The sequence below is a fragment of the Schistocerca americana genome, chromosome 5 (genome assembly GCF_021461395.2).
Source record: "Schistocerca americana isolate TAMUIC-IGC-003095 chromosome 5, iqSchAmer2.1, whole genome shotgun sequence".
Classification (NCBI taxonomy): Eukaryota; Metazoa; Arthropoda; class Insecta; order Orthoptera; family Acrididae; genus Schistocerca; species Schistocerca americana.
In genome coordinates, this window is record NC_060123.1 from 170,674,999 (window position 1) to 170,692,070 (window position 17,072).

The 17,072-nt window shown below is 39.7% G+C and overlaps 1 protein-coding gene across 2 annotated transcripts in view; it reads left to right on the forward strand.

The window, feature by feature from the left end:
* The window catches only part of LOC124615469 (baculoviral IAP repeat-containing protein 6-like), a 144,836-nt gene that overhangs the window by 119,220 nt on the left and 8,544 nt on the right, over positions 1 to 17,072 (forward strand). For both annotated transcript variants that reach the window (XM_047143382.1, XM_047143383.1), the window contains exon 6: positions 6,135 to 6,368. In XM_047143382.1, the coding sequence (XP_046999338.1) occupies positions 6,135 to 6,368 (234 nt within the window). The remainder of the gene's footprint in view (positions 1 to 6,134; positions 6,369 to 17,072) is intronic.

Consider the following 17,072-nt stretch of genomic DNA (forward strand, 5'->3'; position numbering starts at 1 on the left):
TTCTATTGAGGGTAGCATTCCAGGGAGGTGGATGGAGTCTTACAACTGGGGTATTTGTGGGACAGGACCTCACCTACATCATGAGAGGACACATCAGTAGTTACTACCAACTGTAGACCAGAAGTGTATGTTGTCAAGCACAGTATCCCATTAAGGCAATCATTCAAAGCTTGGAAAGTTCATTTGACAGTGAGGTGGCCATTCAAAATCTGTCTTGACGTCATAGCTGTTTCGGTGAATAAGAGATTTCAGCTCAGTTTGCAGTATAATGGTTGTAATAACTGATGTCATCCAGACACACTTGTACATCGTTTAAATTCATGGGTGGCTGCATGTTGATAACCACTTCATAATCTTTCATTGATTTGAGTCCATTGGTTGAGAGTTTGAACCCCAAATATGTCAAGGATGTGAAGGTGATTCTCTGGATTCACCCCTATAGCCATTATATGGAGACCTCAGCTGTGAACAGTGTTAAGAGACAGGTTGGTTGTCTTGAGAAAATGCACAGTGAAGTTTCAATGAAATTTCATAAAAAAGATTTTACATTCCACACAGTAAATTTTTTTATTCATATAAATCATTGTTTTCAAATACATCTGCAGTAATAAGATTTTTAAAATGGTAAATTCTATCCTAAATTTTATTGTTAAAAATTTGTCACTGGTTACTTAACATTGTTTACTTGCAAATAACAAAACATTACTGCAGAATTTCTCAAAAACACAAATTTGAAAGGAATTTACTGTTTTTTTATTAAGATTGTAATACTTAATTATTCCAAAATTGTTAATGGCAGTCTCAAATTAATCATGATTCAGTGCAATATAAAATTAAATTAAGGAAGAATCTTAACTACAGCACATAAACAGTCACCCTGTAACATAACTTCGTGCAAACTGTGGTAAGGGACACAATGTAATATTGTTCACTTGCTCAAATAAATATTAACATTTATCTGATTAGCAGCAACTTCTCAAGTGCACTTACATACAGGAATTATCTTCGGATCTTTATCTGAGTCGGCTATTCATATCATCCACAGATTTTTACAAATCATATCTGAAACAACTTCACTATCATGAACTGTGCACATGTTACACTTTCTAGCAGCCATGGTTTTGGCACTTACCATAATAAGTTACCAGTAGTGAGATTCTGATGTTGAAGATAGAGATTTTATCTCTGTTTATCATGCAATTGGTAACTAATATCTGCAACATGGTTGCTGACACTTCACACAAGTGGACAGCAGGAAGAGGTTCTTCTGTTTGTGTATTTCATCATCTCTATACGGTATAGTCCGTTGTAACTTAATTCAATTTTCATACTCACGTAATGTTCTCCAAAACTTTAACTATATTAGATGTTATCAGCTTTGCAAATGCAATGAACTTGGGCTGTCAGTGTACATCATATCCCTGTGGCAGACCAAGGTGCAAGATCTGCGAAATCCAACCACCCGGCACCTCAAACTCCAGCCCTGTCACAGTCTTGTCCTTCTCCATAAGAGTCTGGGCCACATATGAAAACAGCTACGTCATATATCAACACTCTTTTAAATATTGCACCACAGTTTGTGTTGGTATGACTACCAACCAGTTGTCCACAAGGATGAATGGCCACTGCCAAACTGTTGTCAAGAAGAAAGCTGCTCATCTGGTGACGCAACATGCAGCTGAGAACAGCATGCTCAGTTCTGCTTCATAACCTGAGCCATCTGGATCCTTCCCTCCACTTCCCAAAACCACGCAGATGGGAATTATCGTTCCAACAAACACATCCTTCACTCCTATAATCATCATGGCCTCAGTCTCAGGTAACCTATGGTCCCTGCCCCCCTGCACCCAACACTTTCACTTTCTTCCATCCTATCACCTCACACAGTTCACGTTTGCACGTCACATTAAAGCAGCTGCTAGAATGGTGCCAGCTCATATACCTGCCCAGGGTCCCACCAAATATTGGGTATTTTGGAAAATGTTTTGCATCTATATTTGTGGTTAGGATATTAATAAATACTGGTGTATAGGATCTAAAGTAAATACAATGTAACTTGAATCAGCAAAGAAATAATATTAATGGAACACCATTGTCATGAGAAGGAACAGGTTAATGGGCTGTATGCTCAGAAATCAGTATGAAATGGTAAAATGACAGAAGTAGTAAGAATTCTATCAAAAAGGAAGAAACAAGATATCGGAACAGTTGCTAAGGTATCCAAAATAAATTACCTTTCCATTGGATGGAGTAGAACACAGGAAAATTTTAGCAGAATACAATGATTAAAATATGTAAAATAAAGTCGCATTGAGAGTGTATAAGTAAGAAAGTGGTACTAACACAGTCAAATCAATATCAAATTTTTATCATCCCATAACAAGCCTCATATGATCAAAGTTGTGACATAAGTGTTTCGTCAATTTTAAAACTGTACGTGAACTAATAAACTTTATCTAAAGTCACAATACTTATGTTGCTTTTTCAGGCAGGATTACTTTATTTGGTTACCATTTTTTGTAGAGGAAAAAAAAAAATAGTATATTTTCCAGGTCTCCTTCAGTGTTTCTTGCATTCGGGTCACTTTCCCCCTTCCAAATTTTATTTACAAACTTCATGCCCATGTAGTGCAATAGTGCAGATTTTTCATATAGTTTTAGTCTGTGGGTAGGTAACAGTAGATGTAACTTGCCCCATGTCTAGTCTTGTTTCTGTGCAAGAAGCATTTGCCCTCAAAAAGTTTCTCTCTCTCTCTCTCTCTCTCTCTCTCTCTCTCTCTCTCTCTCTCTCTCTCTCGCGTGCGTGTGTGTGTGTGTGTGTGTGTGTGTGTGTACATTTACTTTTTTGTAGTGTAAAGGTTTTGACCAGATAAGTTTTCTCAGAATTCCAGAAGATTATGCTATAATTAACTACTGCAAAAGAATGCACAGTATATAGTTCCTTTTACAGCTAAGTCAGTCATATGGTATGACATTCATGAGATACACCAAACTGTTCAGTCAACTCAGAATGCTGTCTGCATGATAACTCCTTAACATATTTGTATTTACTAGTACACAAGGAATTTGACACAGCTTCCAGTGTCCAATTTTTGTGTCCGTTTAGCTTATTTCACTTCTCCATTGTGCTGATTGTTATGTGGTGAAAGGAACAGTTCCTGTTCTTGCAAAGTTTAGTTTCAAGTTATTATTTCTAACACAACTAAGAGATTTTCGTTGAAAACCATAGCTAGTAAGATTTTGAAGTAGTAGGTCATGATTTACAGGACCAAAGGTTTTGATAAGGTCACAAAAGATGCACGATACACAGATTCTATAATCAAGACAACTGCAAACATTCGAAGCCGTACTGGTTGTTTTACCCAATGTTGTGGGATGAATTATAATTTTCTGTCTGGTCATCTACAGATATTTCAAATATTTTCAAAAAAAGTTTAAATGGTGAGATAGACCTTTTCGTCTTGTTTGCCATTTTTTGGCTGAACTTAAGCATATTTCAGCAATCTGGAAAACATCCTGCTTCAAAAGACTAATTGATTACAAGAGAGACTGGATATGCAGTGCTGCGACAGTTCTTTTTATATTCTATTGGGATCACCATCCCAACCCAGTGAGTTCAAATGTTTTTCAGGGACACTATAATTTTAATAACATCAGAGCTTGAAACAGAGGAAAGCTTAAAACCCAAGCAGTTTCTCTCTGCCTTACTGGGACTTGTACTTGATGGTGAGCAATCGCGAATTTAATTAAAACAAATCATTGGAGGACTCACATATGGCACTAGGATCTGTAACAGCTCCACCATTCATCATTAGTTCAGAGGGTCATTTTCTCTCCGTTTCTCTACCAACTTCACTTCCTACAACAAACAAAACAGCTTTGTGTGTGTTTTTATCGTTTAAAACGAATGTATTGTTTGCAGTATGCCTTGCTAATTTAAATACTTAGGTCAATTTTTTAATGTGCTTACATGTTTAAGTAATTTAGGATTTTGATTAACTTTTGCCTCCATATGCAATGTCTTCCTCTTAATGCTGGACACTGTAATTCGTTTCGTTTCCCATGATCTAGTTTCATGTGTGTCATTCCATACTGCTACATAAGGGAAACATTCATTAAATATACTTAAGAATTCAGATGAGAATTTATTGTAGTTGTCATTCGTTGAAGTGTGTTGCTGACTGATCTCATGATGAACTTTTTTTTAAAAAAAATAACTCCATATTCTTGTGGCTGAAGTTGCTGCATTTTTACTGTGCTGCCTGAATTTAATTTTGATTGTGATAGAAGTAGTGAAAGATGGAAAGAGGTTGGAAGATGAATCAAGTAAGTCGTAACACATTGCTTTATTTACATAAATGTAAAGGAACTATATTTTTACCCTTTATTGCTGTACATCTGGATCACATTTCAGCCACTGTATTGCTCAGTGGTTACTTTCTTCACAGAAATATCTGTGACCTTTTTTCTCCCCCACATCCCACACGTATCTTTCACATCCGTAAGTCATAAGTAGCCTTTCCTGCCAGCCACCCCTGTAGACTACTGTATAATTTGGCTCCCTGATTTGTTACGTGTTTTTGGCTAGTTGTAGCATCATAACCAGATATTGTCATAACTTTAGTTTCAGTATGTGTGTCTGCTTCTTAAAGGTATGGTTAAGAAAAACATAGACTTGTATTGCAAGCAATTTTGTATTGTTCTTTAGTCAAGTTCTTGTATGTGAAGAAACGAAGGTGTTAATGTTCAATATAAAGGTACACTGTGTGATCAAAAGTATCTGGACACCCCCAAAAACGTAAGTTATTCGTATTAGGTGCATTGTGCTGTTAACTACTGCCAGGTTCTCCATATCGATGACCTCAGTAGTCATTGGACATTGTGAGAGCAGAACAGGGCGCTCGGCGGAACTCATGGGCTTCGAACATGGTCAGGTGAGTGTGTTTCACTTGTCGTACGCCTGTACACGAAATTTCCAAGCTTCTAAACATCCCTAGGTCCAGTGTTTCCAATGTGATAAGGAAGTGGAAATGTGAAGGGACACGTATATCACAAAAGTGTACAGGTCGACCTCGTCTGTTGACAGACAGAGACCGCCAACAGTTGAAGAGGTCATAATGTGTAATAGGCAGACATCTATCCAGACCATCACACAGGAATTCCAAAGTCCATCGAGATCCACTGCAAGTACTATGACAGTTAGGCATGATGTGAGAAAACTTGGATTTCATAATCAAGAGGCTGCTCATAAGCCACACATCACGCCGATAAATGTCAAACAACACCTCTCTTGGTGTAAGAAGCATAAACATTGGACGACTGAGCAGTGGAAAAACGTTGTGTGGAGTGACGAATCATAGTACCCAATGTGGTATCCGAAGGCAGTGTGTGGGTATGGCTAATGCCTGGTGAACATCATCTGTCAGCGTGTGTAGTGCCAACAGTAAAAATTGGAGGTGGCGGTGTTATGGTGTGGAAGTGTTCTTCATGGAAGGGGCTTACACCCCTTGTGTTGTTCAGCATGGCACTATCACAGCACAGGCCTACATTGATGTTTTAAGCACCTTCTTGCCTCCCACTGTTGAAGAGCAATTTGGGGATGGCGATTGCATCTTTCAACACGGTCGAGCACTTATTCGTAATGCACGGCCTGTGGTGGAATGGTTACATAACAACATCCTTGTAATGGACTGGCCTGCACAGAGTCCTGACTGAATCCTATAGAAAACCTTTGGGATGTCTTGGAACGCCAACTTCATGCCAGGCCTTACCGACAGACATCGATACCACTCCTTAGTGCAGCACTCTGTGAAGTATGGGCTGCCATTCCCCAAGAAACCTTCCAGCACTTAATTGAATGTATGCCTGCGAGAGTGGAAACTGTCATTAAGGCTAAGGGTGGGCCAACACCATATTGAATTCCAATGTTACCACTGAAGGGCGTCACGAACTTGTAAGTCATTTTCAGACATGTGTCCAGATACTTTTGATCACATAGTGTAAGTTGACAAATCAGGAAGTAACAATGATATGTTATCTGTGTACCACTTTCTGTGCTTCTTTATATGGCTATGGTGTCTTTTATACATTTTATGGGTAAAAATATGATTTAAATTATTTATTTTGTTGTTGCAGGTGTTGGTTTCTATCCAAAGTCTTATCCTTGTCCCAGAACCATTTTTCAATGAACCTGGATTTGAAAGTATGATAAACACACCTAAAGGTAAAACTGAGAGTGCAAATTATAATTATGGTTTAATGGTCAACACAATCAAGTATGCAATGCTGGAACAGATAAGACATCCTGCACATGGTTTTGAAGAGGTGATACGCAGGCACTTCATTCTAAAAAAGAACAGGATATTGAAGGTAGGACTTCAAACTATTTTTATAGTAAAGCCTTTGGTAATCTAGAGAGAGGGGTGGGGAGAAACTACTTGATGAATTTGCTGGTTTCCAAGATTATTGGAATTCCATGACAGTCCTCATTGGTAGTCCCATTGTTATAAAGACTTCTTTCTTAACAAGCTGTAAGCATTTTTGCAGTCTCTAGCTATAAATTGGCCACGTTTGTAAATGGCGTTGTACTGTCATTATCCACCCCCCCCCCCCCCCCCCCCCAGTAAAATGCTTCAGATTCTTGGAGACTTGAATCAGTTTTCACCATAATAGGAGTGCTTGTGTGTATTTGTATTCATTCATCCATCCAGATAAAGTGACAGAACTTTGACAAATGCAGAGCACACTCTACAAATACCATAAGGCTATATTTTTACAGTTTCTATGCCTTAATTAGTGTTGCATAATATGTCAGTAATTTGATGTTGCATAATTGCTGAGGTGCAAAAACCATGTGTAATAAACCTGGTCTTTCAAAAGTATGTTTATATACTCCACTTCCATCATCGACAATTTTTTACAGTTTTACACCAATCAAAAAATAGTTAAAATATTAAGCTTCAAATCTACTGGATTCAGTTTATGTAACTAATGACACTACAAAACATGAACCCTTGTCACCAGGTGACTTAGCCAGTAACAGATGGAAACCTTAGCTATTGACAAGTCCTTTTAACTCTGTATGTACTGCATTCTTTCAATTATCATAAAATGTGGCAAGACAATCAGATGCGGGAATCGTGTCTTAATCACCTGATTTTTCAAAGTGTGTTCACTATCTTTAAAATAGCATGAAAAAGACCTTGTTCTCATTATAGGTTATGCTGAAGAATTGAATGGCTGTTGAAGCAAAACCAATGTTAGCAGGCAACCTCTCGGAGACCAACCACAACTGTAGCATTAGTTTTTCAGACTTGTAAGGCTCCTTCTAAGTCAGTTATATTTTCTTAACTACTCATGGTGGTGAAACTGAATTGACTTATTTGCTTAAAGCTTCCACTAGTTTGGCTGAGGTACTGGTGAATACTCGCATAAAACATATTAAGTGTGTCCATGTGACTCATGCTCCTAATGAAATTTCATAAAATTCAGCTGGTGAAATTAGTAGTGAAATAAGGGTAAAATTTCTAAATGTGTTCTTACTAAAGGAGACCAGGAAATAAGTTTAAATAAATTTTCACCCTTTTATATTTCACACTCTGGAACTCATTTTTATATTGCATAATGTTGTAAAAGCACATTTTAATAGATCAATTCCAGTGGAAATATCACCTCCCCACCAAGCATCAGCTCTCCTAAATACATTGTCAAAAAGCCATGCAAGACTAAAAAATAATTAATTTGGAGTAATGAATTCTCAGGAATGTCTAGTTAACATACGTAAGTGATTAACATTGTGAGGTCACATACTATTGTAAAAGCCCTTTGAAATGCTGGTACATTAATAACAGGTGGAACTGCCAGATTGTTGAATGCAGACAGACATGCATGCATTGTGTTGTAAAAGTGCTGGATGTCAGTGGGATGTAGTTCTTGCCTGCTGCACTACGTCAATACAGACACAGTTAATACTGTTTGTGGATGACTCTGGAATCATCATCCAATGTCCCATATGTGATAGATTTGAGACAGATCAGGTGGTGGGGCATGCCAAGACAATATGTCAACATTCTGTAGAGCTTGTTGGGTCACAACAAGCGTCATTGTATTGAAAAAAAAAAAAAACACCCTCTGGAATACTGTTTGTGATTGGCAGCATAACAGGTAGGTTCACCAGATTGACACAAATTTGCAGTCAAGGTCTGTGGGATAGCCATGAGTGTGTTCCTGTTGTCATATAAAATCACACTGCAGACCATAACCCCAGGTTTAGGTCCAGTGTTCCAACACACAGACACCTTGGTTGCAGACCCTAAACTGGCCTCATTCTAACCAACACACGGCTGCCACTGGCACAGAGGCGGAACCAGCTTTCATCAGACCTCCAGTGAGCTCACACTTAACATGACTCAAGTCGCATATGTTGGTGGTTTAGGGCCAGTGGAATACACACTACAAGGCATCTGGTTCCTGCAGCCATACCCCGAACACGATAGTCTTCCCTTTCGGGAGTGCCCACGTGGCTGTCCGGAGCCCGGTCTTCTCGCAGACGTATGTTCCCGTGATCACCGCTGCCAGCAGTCCCATACAGTGGCTACATTCCTGCCAAGTCTTTCTGCAGTATTGCAGAAGAAACATCCAGTTTCTTGTAGCGGCATTACTCGACCTCTTTCAAACTCGGTGAGGTGTTGATAATGGTGCCTTTGTCGCCTTAAAGGCACTCCTGACTAACATCAGCTCACCACGTCCAATCTGAAAGGTAACTTAACACTCACGACCATTGCAGTGTATATTTCAATCAAACCTGATTTCCATGCTCATAGTGGCACTACTAGCACCACTCGTTTGCGGCTGGTGTATAATTTGAATAGACATCATCTTTCATATGTAGAAACGTGCCTGCCAACTTTAATGTGTCACACAACTCCTCCTTGGTGTTGCAGTTGTCCTTTTTTTCCCTCTCTTGTGAGTGTATTGAGAGATTATCTCACATTGGAGATTATCTCACATTAATGGAATTAAACAATGCTATAAATTTCAGCAGTCAGTGCTGTTCTGTAGTGACAGTGTGCTTTTGCCAGTTCAACAAAATGTATAGGGTAATTAACAAGCTTGTTTAGTTGAAAATGTGATGAAAAGTGTTACTGATGAGATCCAGGTATTCTGTTTCTATTTTGTTGAGTTGACCCACACCGCTTGAATTTATTAACGCTACCTTCATGAAATAAAAACACGATACAGGAACAAAGAGTAGTCAAACACATTTATAATGATAATACAAGAGTATTTTAAGGAGCTCTCCAGCCTCAAGTAGTTAGCATAAAATTTACAGCAGCCCTGAAGAAACTGATTCCCAAGAACAGCATGTCAGATCTCCTTTGACAATAGCAGAAGATTATAAGTACACGTGTAGGAAAGATTTGACACTGCATGTGCTGTTACCTCCATAATCACAAAGACTTGTGTTGAGCAAAAAGTAGCACAGTCAGCAGCAGTGCCAGTAAATGGAACTGGAAGATTCGCTGAACACTCAGCCACACCAGCACTAGCCACCAGGTATTCATGTGACAACTATTTTGTCTGATAGTCCTGATTGCTGTTCTTGTAGAAAGAGTGGAATTAAAGGTTTGTGTGACAGACTCTCATAGCAGCTCAAAGGGAAACCCCTCTATCGTGTGCTCAACACCTTAACAGAAAGAAAATGCAAAGGAGAAAGAAAAACCTCACATCAAAATGTTCCTCATATTGCAGTAGAACATACATAAGTGTAGTAAGCTAGTCAGGCCTCAGCTGCCAGCTGATACGCATCTCCAGAGTGCCAAGTTATATGTTTAACCTTCCTGTTTTTTCCTGCTACCATATTTCTTAAATTTTGTCTATTTTTTTCTGTTTATGAAGTTACATCAAGCATATTTAACTGTAGATGTAAATTTAGACAGTCTGTAGCTCACGTTTCATTTCTTCTGAACAGCCAGCTATGTAGCTCATTAAGGCGTCAGTGTCCATTGGTGACACATCAGGAGGTAGCAAGTTGCATATGTAGGTGTCTGTATGCTTTTATAGTTAACTTCTTCAGTTAGTTGTGCTAGCATGGGTTGGAAGTGTGCATGCTGTGTGCAGACACAGGGGAGCAGGTCGCAGTAGGCGAACAGCTGGCTGCGCTTTTGGCTGTTATCAGTCATTTTGAGGCTACTGCCTCGAGGTTTAGCAGTGTCAGAGAATATGCCCATGGGCACTACTACCAATGCAGCTCCTAATGTATCCAATGCGGTGGATCCACCCTCACATCAGGGTGAGTTGGTGGCAATGCATTTGCATCACTCGAGACGAAGGGCCAATTTGGAGGCTTGCCATCTGACCCCGCTCATTTGCCCTGTGTGTGAGCAGGTGGCCTTTCCTTCAGCAGGATTCATCTACATCTACATTTATACTCCGCAAGCCACCCAACGGTGTGCGGCGGAGGGCACTTTACGTGCCACTGTCATTACCTCCCTTTCCTGTTCCAGTCGCGTATGGTTCGCGGGAAGAACGACTGTCTGAAAGCCTCCGTGCGCGCTCTAATCTCTCTAATTTTACATTCGTGATCTCCTCGGGAGGTATAAGTAGGGGGAAGCAATATATTCGATACCTCATCCAGAAACGCACCCTCTCGAAACCTGGCGAGCAAGCTACACCGCGATGCAGAGCGCCTCTCTTGCAGAGTCTGCCACTTGAGTTTATTAAACATCTCCGTAACGCTATCACGCTTACCAAATAACCCTGTGACGAAACGCGCCGCTCTTCTTTGGATCTTCTCTATCTCCTCCATCAAACCGATCTGGTACGGAAGCAAACATGGGTAGTGGTTTGCTAGTTATCAGGAGATCCCTTGTTAGCTGTGTTATGGAGCCCCTTAGGAAGATGGCTTTCAGGGCTGGAAAGAAAACTGGTGTGCACTTAGGCCATCCTCAGTTGGTACGGGTGACTGGTGGAGGTGGTGAAGGGTGCTGGCATCGTATGCTGGGTGCAAGCAGAACTCACAATTTGCAGCATTGTTCCCAGAGTTGACCGGGATCCTTTAGTTTGGAGCCAAGTGGAGGGTCTCAGCAAAAGGCTTCATAGTCTGTTAGTCTTGACAGGAGACTTCCCGACGTGCGTTGTCGGGTAGGCAATTGCAGCACTCATTTTGATAGGTCAGGGGTTAACTACACAATAAAAGCAGCTACTCAGGTAGCAGAGCCCGTGTGGACTGCACGTGAGGGTTTCTTAGGCTCAACAGTAGTTTGAGGTGCTCTGATCAAATCTCGCCGGTAGATAGGGAAAAAAGTAAGTCGGACGCATTCAGAGTAGACACTTGGGTAGTCAGAATTTTATCAGTAAATTGTCGAAGTACTAATAACAAAGTTTCCGAATTTACTACCTTCCAGAAAAGTTCTCGCACTCAAATTATTCTTGGGACCAAGAGCTGGTTGAAACTGTGGTGGAAACCTCTGAGATAGCCAGTGAGTCATGGAACATATATCGGAAAGACAGGTCAGATGCCGTAGGAGGGGAAGTGTTCATTGTAGTTGACAAAAACATTCTTTCTATTGAGGTCGAAGTTGTGTGTGACAAGTCTAGGTGAAACTGAGTTAATTATGGAATGTTTTTACTGGCCACCCAATTCCAGTGTGACAGTTCTAGAGTCATTCAAAGTAAGTCTATGGTCAGTAGTGCTAAATACCCTCATCATGCAGTATTAGTTGGAGGCAACTTTAATGTACCGTCAAAAGGGGTGATTTTGGACACTGGAGCGAATTCGGACAGTATGGCTTATTTGCTCTTTGCCACTGCATAGAAACGACGAGTTACTTATTTTAATGACTGTGCGCCAGTTATTTTAAGTGCAAGATTGCATTTATCGCTTTCCACAACTTTTATTTTGCGTCAATTGTTTCCTTAGGTGAATAATTGACAAACAGTCTGTGTTAAAAAGCCATGTGTTATCGTAAAGTGGAAACTTTCTGTTGTTGCGCCGAGCGGGAAGTTATTGTAACCGTATTTGTCGACGCGCTCAGTAGCTAACAGCATTGAGACAATTTCTGTAAAAGTTTGTCGAGTTTCTTGTGCAAGGTTATAAAATGACGGCAGTTTTTGTAAAACTGTGTACTGTGTGGGGTAATTTCAGACAATGCCAAGAACGTATAAGAGCAGGAGAGGTGCTACAGTACAGTGAAATTATGACCCGGAACTTTTAGATAAAGCTGTTTGTGATATTCAGAGTGGTAAATTATCGTACAGAAAAGTGTGTGATTTGTATGGTATACCTAAATCAACCCTACAAAATAAAGTGCAGGAAGCACATCCGGAAAAAATGGGAGGACAGCCAGTGCTAAATGAAGAAGAAGAAGAAATGTTGTAGCAAGGTATGCTGAGGGCTGCACATTGGGGATTTCCCTTCACTAAATTGGATATTAGATATTTAAAGGCTACCTTGATAAATCTCGCTGAAAAGAGAAGAAATTTCATAATTTGCCAGGAGAGGAATGAGTGCATTTATTACTCAAACAACAGTCAGAAGGTCTTTCCATTCACTTAAGCGAAAATATTAAACGAGCTCGTGCAGAAGTGAACAAAGACATGTTAAGATGTTTTTCTCCAATATCAAGGCACAGCTGGAAAATCTCCCACCCAGCAACGTGATCAACTATGATGAAACCAACATATCAGATGATCCAGGCAAGCAGCAGATAATTATGAAACGAGGGAGTAAGCATGCTGAAAAAGTGATGGACTCGTCAAAATCTAGTGTCTCAATAATGATGGCAGCTAGTGCTGATGGTAAACTGCTTCCTCCGTACGTCCTTTACAAATCGGAGCATTTGTGGGACACGTGGCAAGAGGGTGCACCACAAGTAACCCCTTTCAATAGGAACAAAAGTGGATGGTTTGACCTGCCAGTATTTGAAGACTGGTTCTTTACAATTGCTTTGCCCTATTTGAAGAGGCAAAACAGGCCAATAGTCATGATTGGAGACAATTTATCCAGTCACATGTCTTTACGTGTTATTGAAGAGTGTGAGCGGAACAATATTTCATTCATTTTCCGTCCCCCCAATAGCACGCACCTCCTCCAACCGCTTGATGTAAGCTTCTTTGGGCCAATGAAAGCAGTGTGGCGAGAGCAGTATTAACTGATTGGAAGAAACACACTCGTGGGACCATTTCCAAGGATGCCTTTCCATCTCTTCTGAAGCAGAAAAAATTTCAGCGAACTCCAAGGAAAACGTAAAGGGTGGATTTCACACCACGTGCCTAATCCCTTTTGATCCAGATGATGTCTTACGAAAATTGCCTGATAATGAGGAGAGTCAGCAAAGCAATGCAGGCACATAGTCTTCCACTTTTGAAGAAATGCTCAAAGAAATTTGTTATCCTCCAAATAAGCTTGTTAGCTCCCACCGCCACCGTAAACTAGACGTTCAACCTGGAAAATAAATCACTAGCCGAGATTTTCAAGGAAACTAAAACAGTTGTGAAACAAGTGACAGTGCTTCTAGCAGTAGTGAAAGTGAAAACCACACATCATCCAATAGGCTTTTCTTGTTGCAGAGTACAAATATAAACATGGAAACAAGGAGCAAACAAGGCAGTATGTTGTACTGGCCACAAATGTTGGTGCTGTGGAAGTAAGTGTGAAATTCTTGCGCCCACACGAGAACAGTAAAAACACATTTGTGTTTCCTAATGTCCCCGATGAAGACACAATACAAAAATTGCAGATTTCGAGAATACTTCCCACACCAGTTGAGAAGAGAGGAATGTTCATTTTTGGAGAAGGTGTGCGTCAGACTCGAAGACAATCGTTTAAATAAAGTGTTTGCAAACTTAATTTAGAATGATGAGTGAGAGAAATTATTTTGATCTTTTAGTGAAATTACTTTGCTAGTTTGTCTCTGTCTGTTTCTAAAATTTCAGTTAAGAACTGTAAAAAAATTTTACTTAAATTCTTACAAAATAAAAACTTATCTGTAATATATAAAATTCATTATATCATTCCATATCACTTATTCGTAACAAGGGTCTACCCCTTAAAATGTGTAAAATTTCACCAAAATCAAATAAAAAGCATGTAGAATTTTTTTAAGTTTCTAACTCTTCGAATTCATCTCTATATACTGTAACTTCGGACAGAGATGTAAAAAACATGTGTTCGAAGTCACCACAATCCATGAGGTGACTTCTGACACTTGATTTAACTGCCTCAGATAAATATACCTATGCGTACACTTTCTGGTTCTGGGATATTTTATTAGTTACAAATATACCCTACCACTTCCATAACAGTCAATTTAATCTAACAATATATACGAAAGTTACAATCAAAATAACGACAAAACCGTCCGAAATCACCTGTTTGACGGTACCAAATATAGTCTGGGATGTGTATGGATTTGTTTAGAGAGGTACAGACAGACAGCCTTGCGAAGTCCTTTTGAACAATTTTCTGAAAACTGTCTTGAGCAGCTAATTCAGCAACCCACATACAATGAAAATACCAGACACCTTAATAGCTACAAACAGGCCAGACCTTATCGAGTGTCCTTAGGAGTGGGCTATAGTGATCATGATGTCATTATAGAAACTATCATTACGGAAGTTAATAATCCAATCAAGAAGGCAAGGAGAGAGGTAGAGGAATTGTAGGCAAAGTTTAAGAAGACTGTAAATTATGGTCTGGAGAACCATATACCTAATAAGTAGGTTAAGGATGGAGGAGACTCGCCATGCTTTAACAGCAAAATTAGAAAATTCTGAGAAAGCAGAAAATGACACAAAAACGTTAGTAGAGATTCGTGTGTCTGTGAAAGTCTATGCATGAAGCATACAACTACTGCTACAGTCAAACATTACCAGTAGGTCTGGCAGAGAACCCAAGAAAATTTAGGACCTAAGTAAAATCGCTAAGCGTGTCTAGGGATTCCGTCCAGCCATTCATTGACAAGTCTGGTGTGGCAGTTGAAGATAGCAAAATTTTGCATTTAAGATTGTTCATACAGAAGAATTGTATAGACAGAACATTTGACCATCAGGTGGACTCCTATGTGGATGATACATTAATATGCACACCTGGCATAGAGAAACAACTGAAAGAGTTAAAACAGTTAAGTGGCCAGATCCTGATGCAATTGCAATTTGGTTTTGGAGAGACTACACTACATCATTGGCCTCTTACCTAGCTTGCATTTATCACAATTATCTTGCCTAGTGCAAAGACCCAAGTGACTAGAAAAAAGTGAAGGCGATTCCTATAAATAATAAGGGCAAAATAACAAACCAACAAAATTACAGACCAATATTCTTAACATTGGATTACTGCAGAATCCTTGAATATATTCTCCATTTGAATGTAATAAATTTTCTTGACCCTGAGAAGCTTATGACCATGAATCAACATGCTCACACGAAACTCAGCTTGCCCCTTTTTTCGCGGTATATTGCAAACTGTGGATTAAGGGCAACAGGCATATTCCATATTTCTAGATTTCTGGAAAGCATTTGACATGTTGCTCCATTGCAGACTGTTAAAGAAGGCAAGAACATATGGAATAGGTTACCAGGAATGAGTGTGGTTTGAAGAGTTCATAAGTAATATAACCCAACATGTTACCCTCTACAGTGAGTATTCATCAGATACAAGGATATTGTCATAAGTGCCTCAGGAAAGAGTTATATGACTGCTATTATATACTATATACATAAATTATCTGGCAGACAGGATGGGCAACAGTCTGCTGCTGTTTGTTAATGATGCTGTGGTGTAGGGGAAGGTGTCGTTGAGTGAGAGGAGGAGAAGAAGACTCAAAGAAAATTTTTAGTTGGTGTGTTGAGTGGCAGCAAGCTCTAAATGTAGAAAAAAAGAAGTTAATGCTGATGAATAGGAAAAAACAAACCCATAAGGTTCAGATGCAGAATTGGTAATGTGCTGTTTGACACAGTCCTGTCATTTAAATATGTATGTGTGTAATGTTGCAGAGTGATGTGAATAGTATGAGCATGTGAGGATTGTGGTAGGGAAGGCTAACGGTCAACTTCAGTTTATTGGGAGTATTTTGGGAAACTGCAGTTCATCTATAAAGGGAACTGCATACAGGACACTAGTGCAACCTATTCTTGAGTACTGCTATAGCGTTTGGTATCTGTACCAGGTTGGATTAAAGGAAGATTCCAACACAATTCAGAGGCAAGCTGCTAAGTTGTTGCCATGGGTATGAAGAACGTGCAAGTGTTAGGAGGTGCTTCGGGAACTCAAGTGGGAGTTCCTAGAGGGAAGTTAAAGTTCTTTTTGAGGAACACTATTGAGAAAATTTAGAGAATCGGCCTTTGAAGCTGACTGCAGATTGATTCTACTGCTGGCAACATTTTGCATAAGGACCACAAAGACAAGATATGAGAAAGTTAGGCTCACACAGAGACAGATACACAGTTGTTTTCCTGCGCTCAGTTTTGTGAGTGGAACAGAAAGGGAAATGACTAGGAGTGGTACATGGTACACTCTGCCACACACCATATGGTCACTTGTGGAGAATGTATGTATGTATGTATACAGGGTGTTACAAAAAGGTACGGCCAAACTTTCAGGAAACATTCCTCACACACAAATTTTCTACATCTACATACATACTCCACAAACTGACCTTTTCCAATTAAATTTGCCATTGATGCCTGCAGAGAACAACCACCTTCAGTGCACATCTGTGTGAGCTCCAGTTTCTGATTTTACATTAGTGATAATTTTATGAGATAGTTGTTGCTTGACTCTTTTTGAAATGCATGCCCTTAGAATTTTAACAGTAAATATTTCTGTGATATATAATGCCCCTCTTACAGCATCTGCAACTGGGATTTGGAAAATCTCCATGTCTCAAAATAATTGCATGTTCTGTCAGCCAACCAACCAACACACTCTCACTAACCTCATCGCACAGCTCCTTTCCCAGTTTCTCGTTTGTAAGGGTGTTAGCGTACAGAATGATCGAAGACGCTCCATTACTACAGTGTCGCGACAACCTTACATCAGTTGCAACTAACAACTAAGAGCCTGCAGGGATGGCC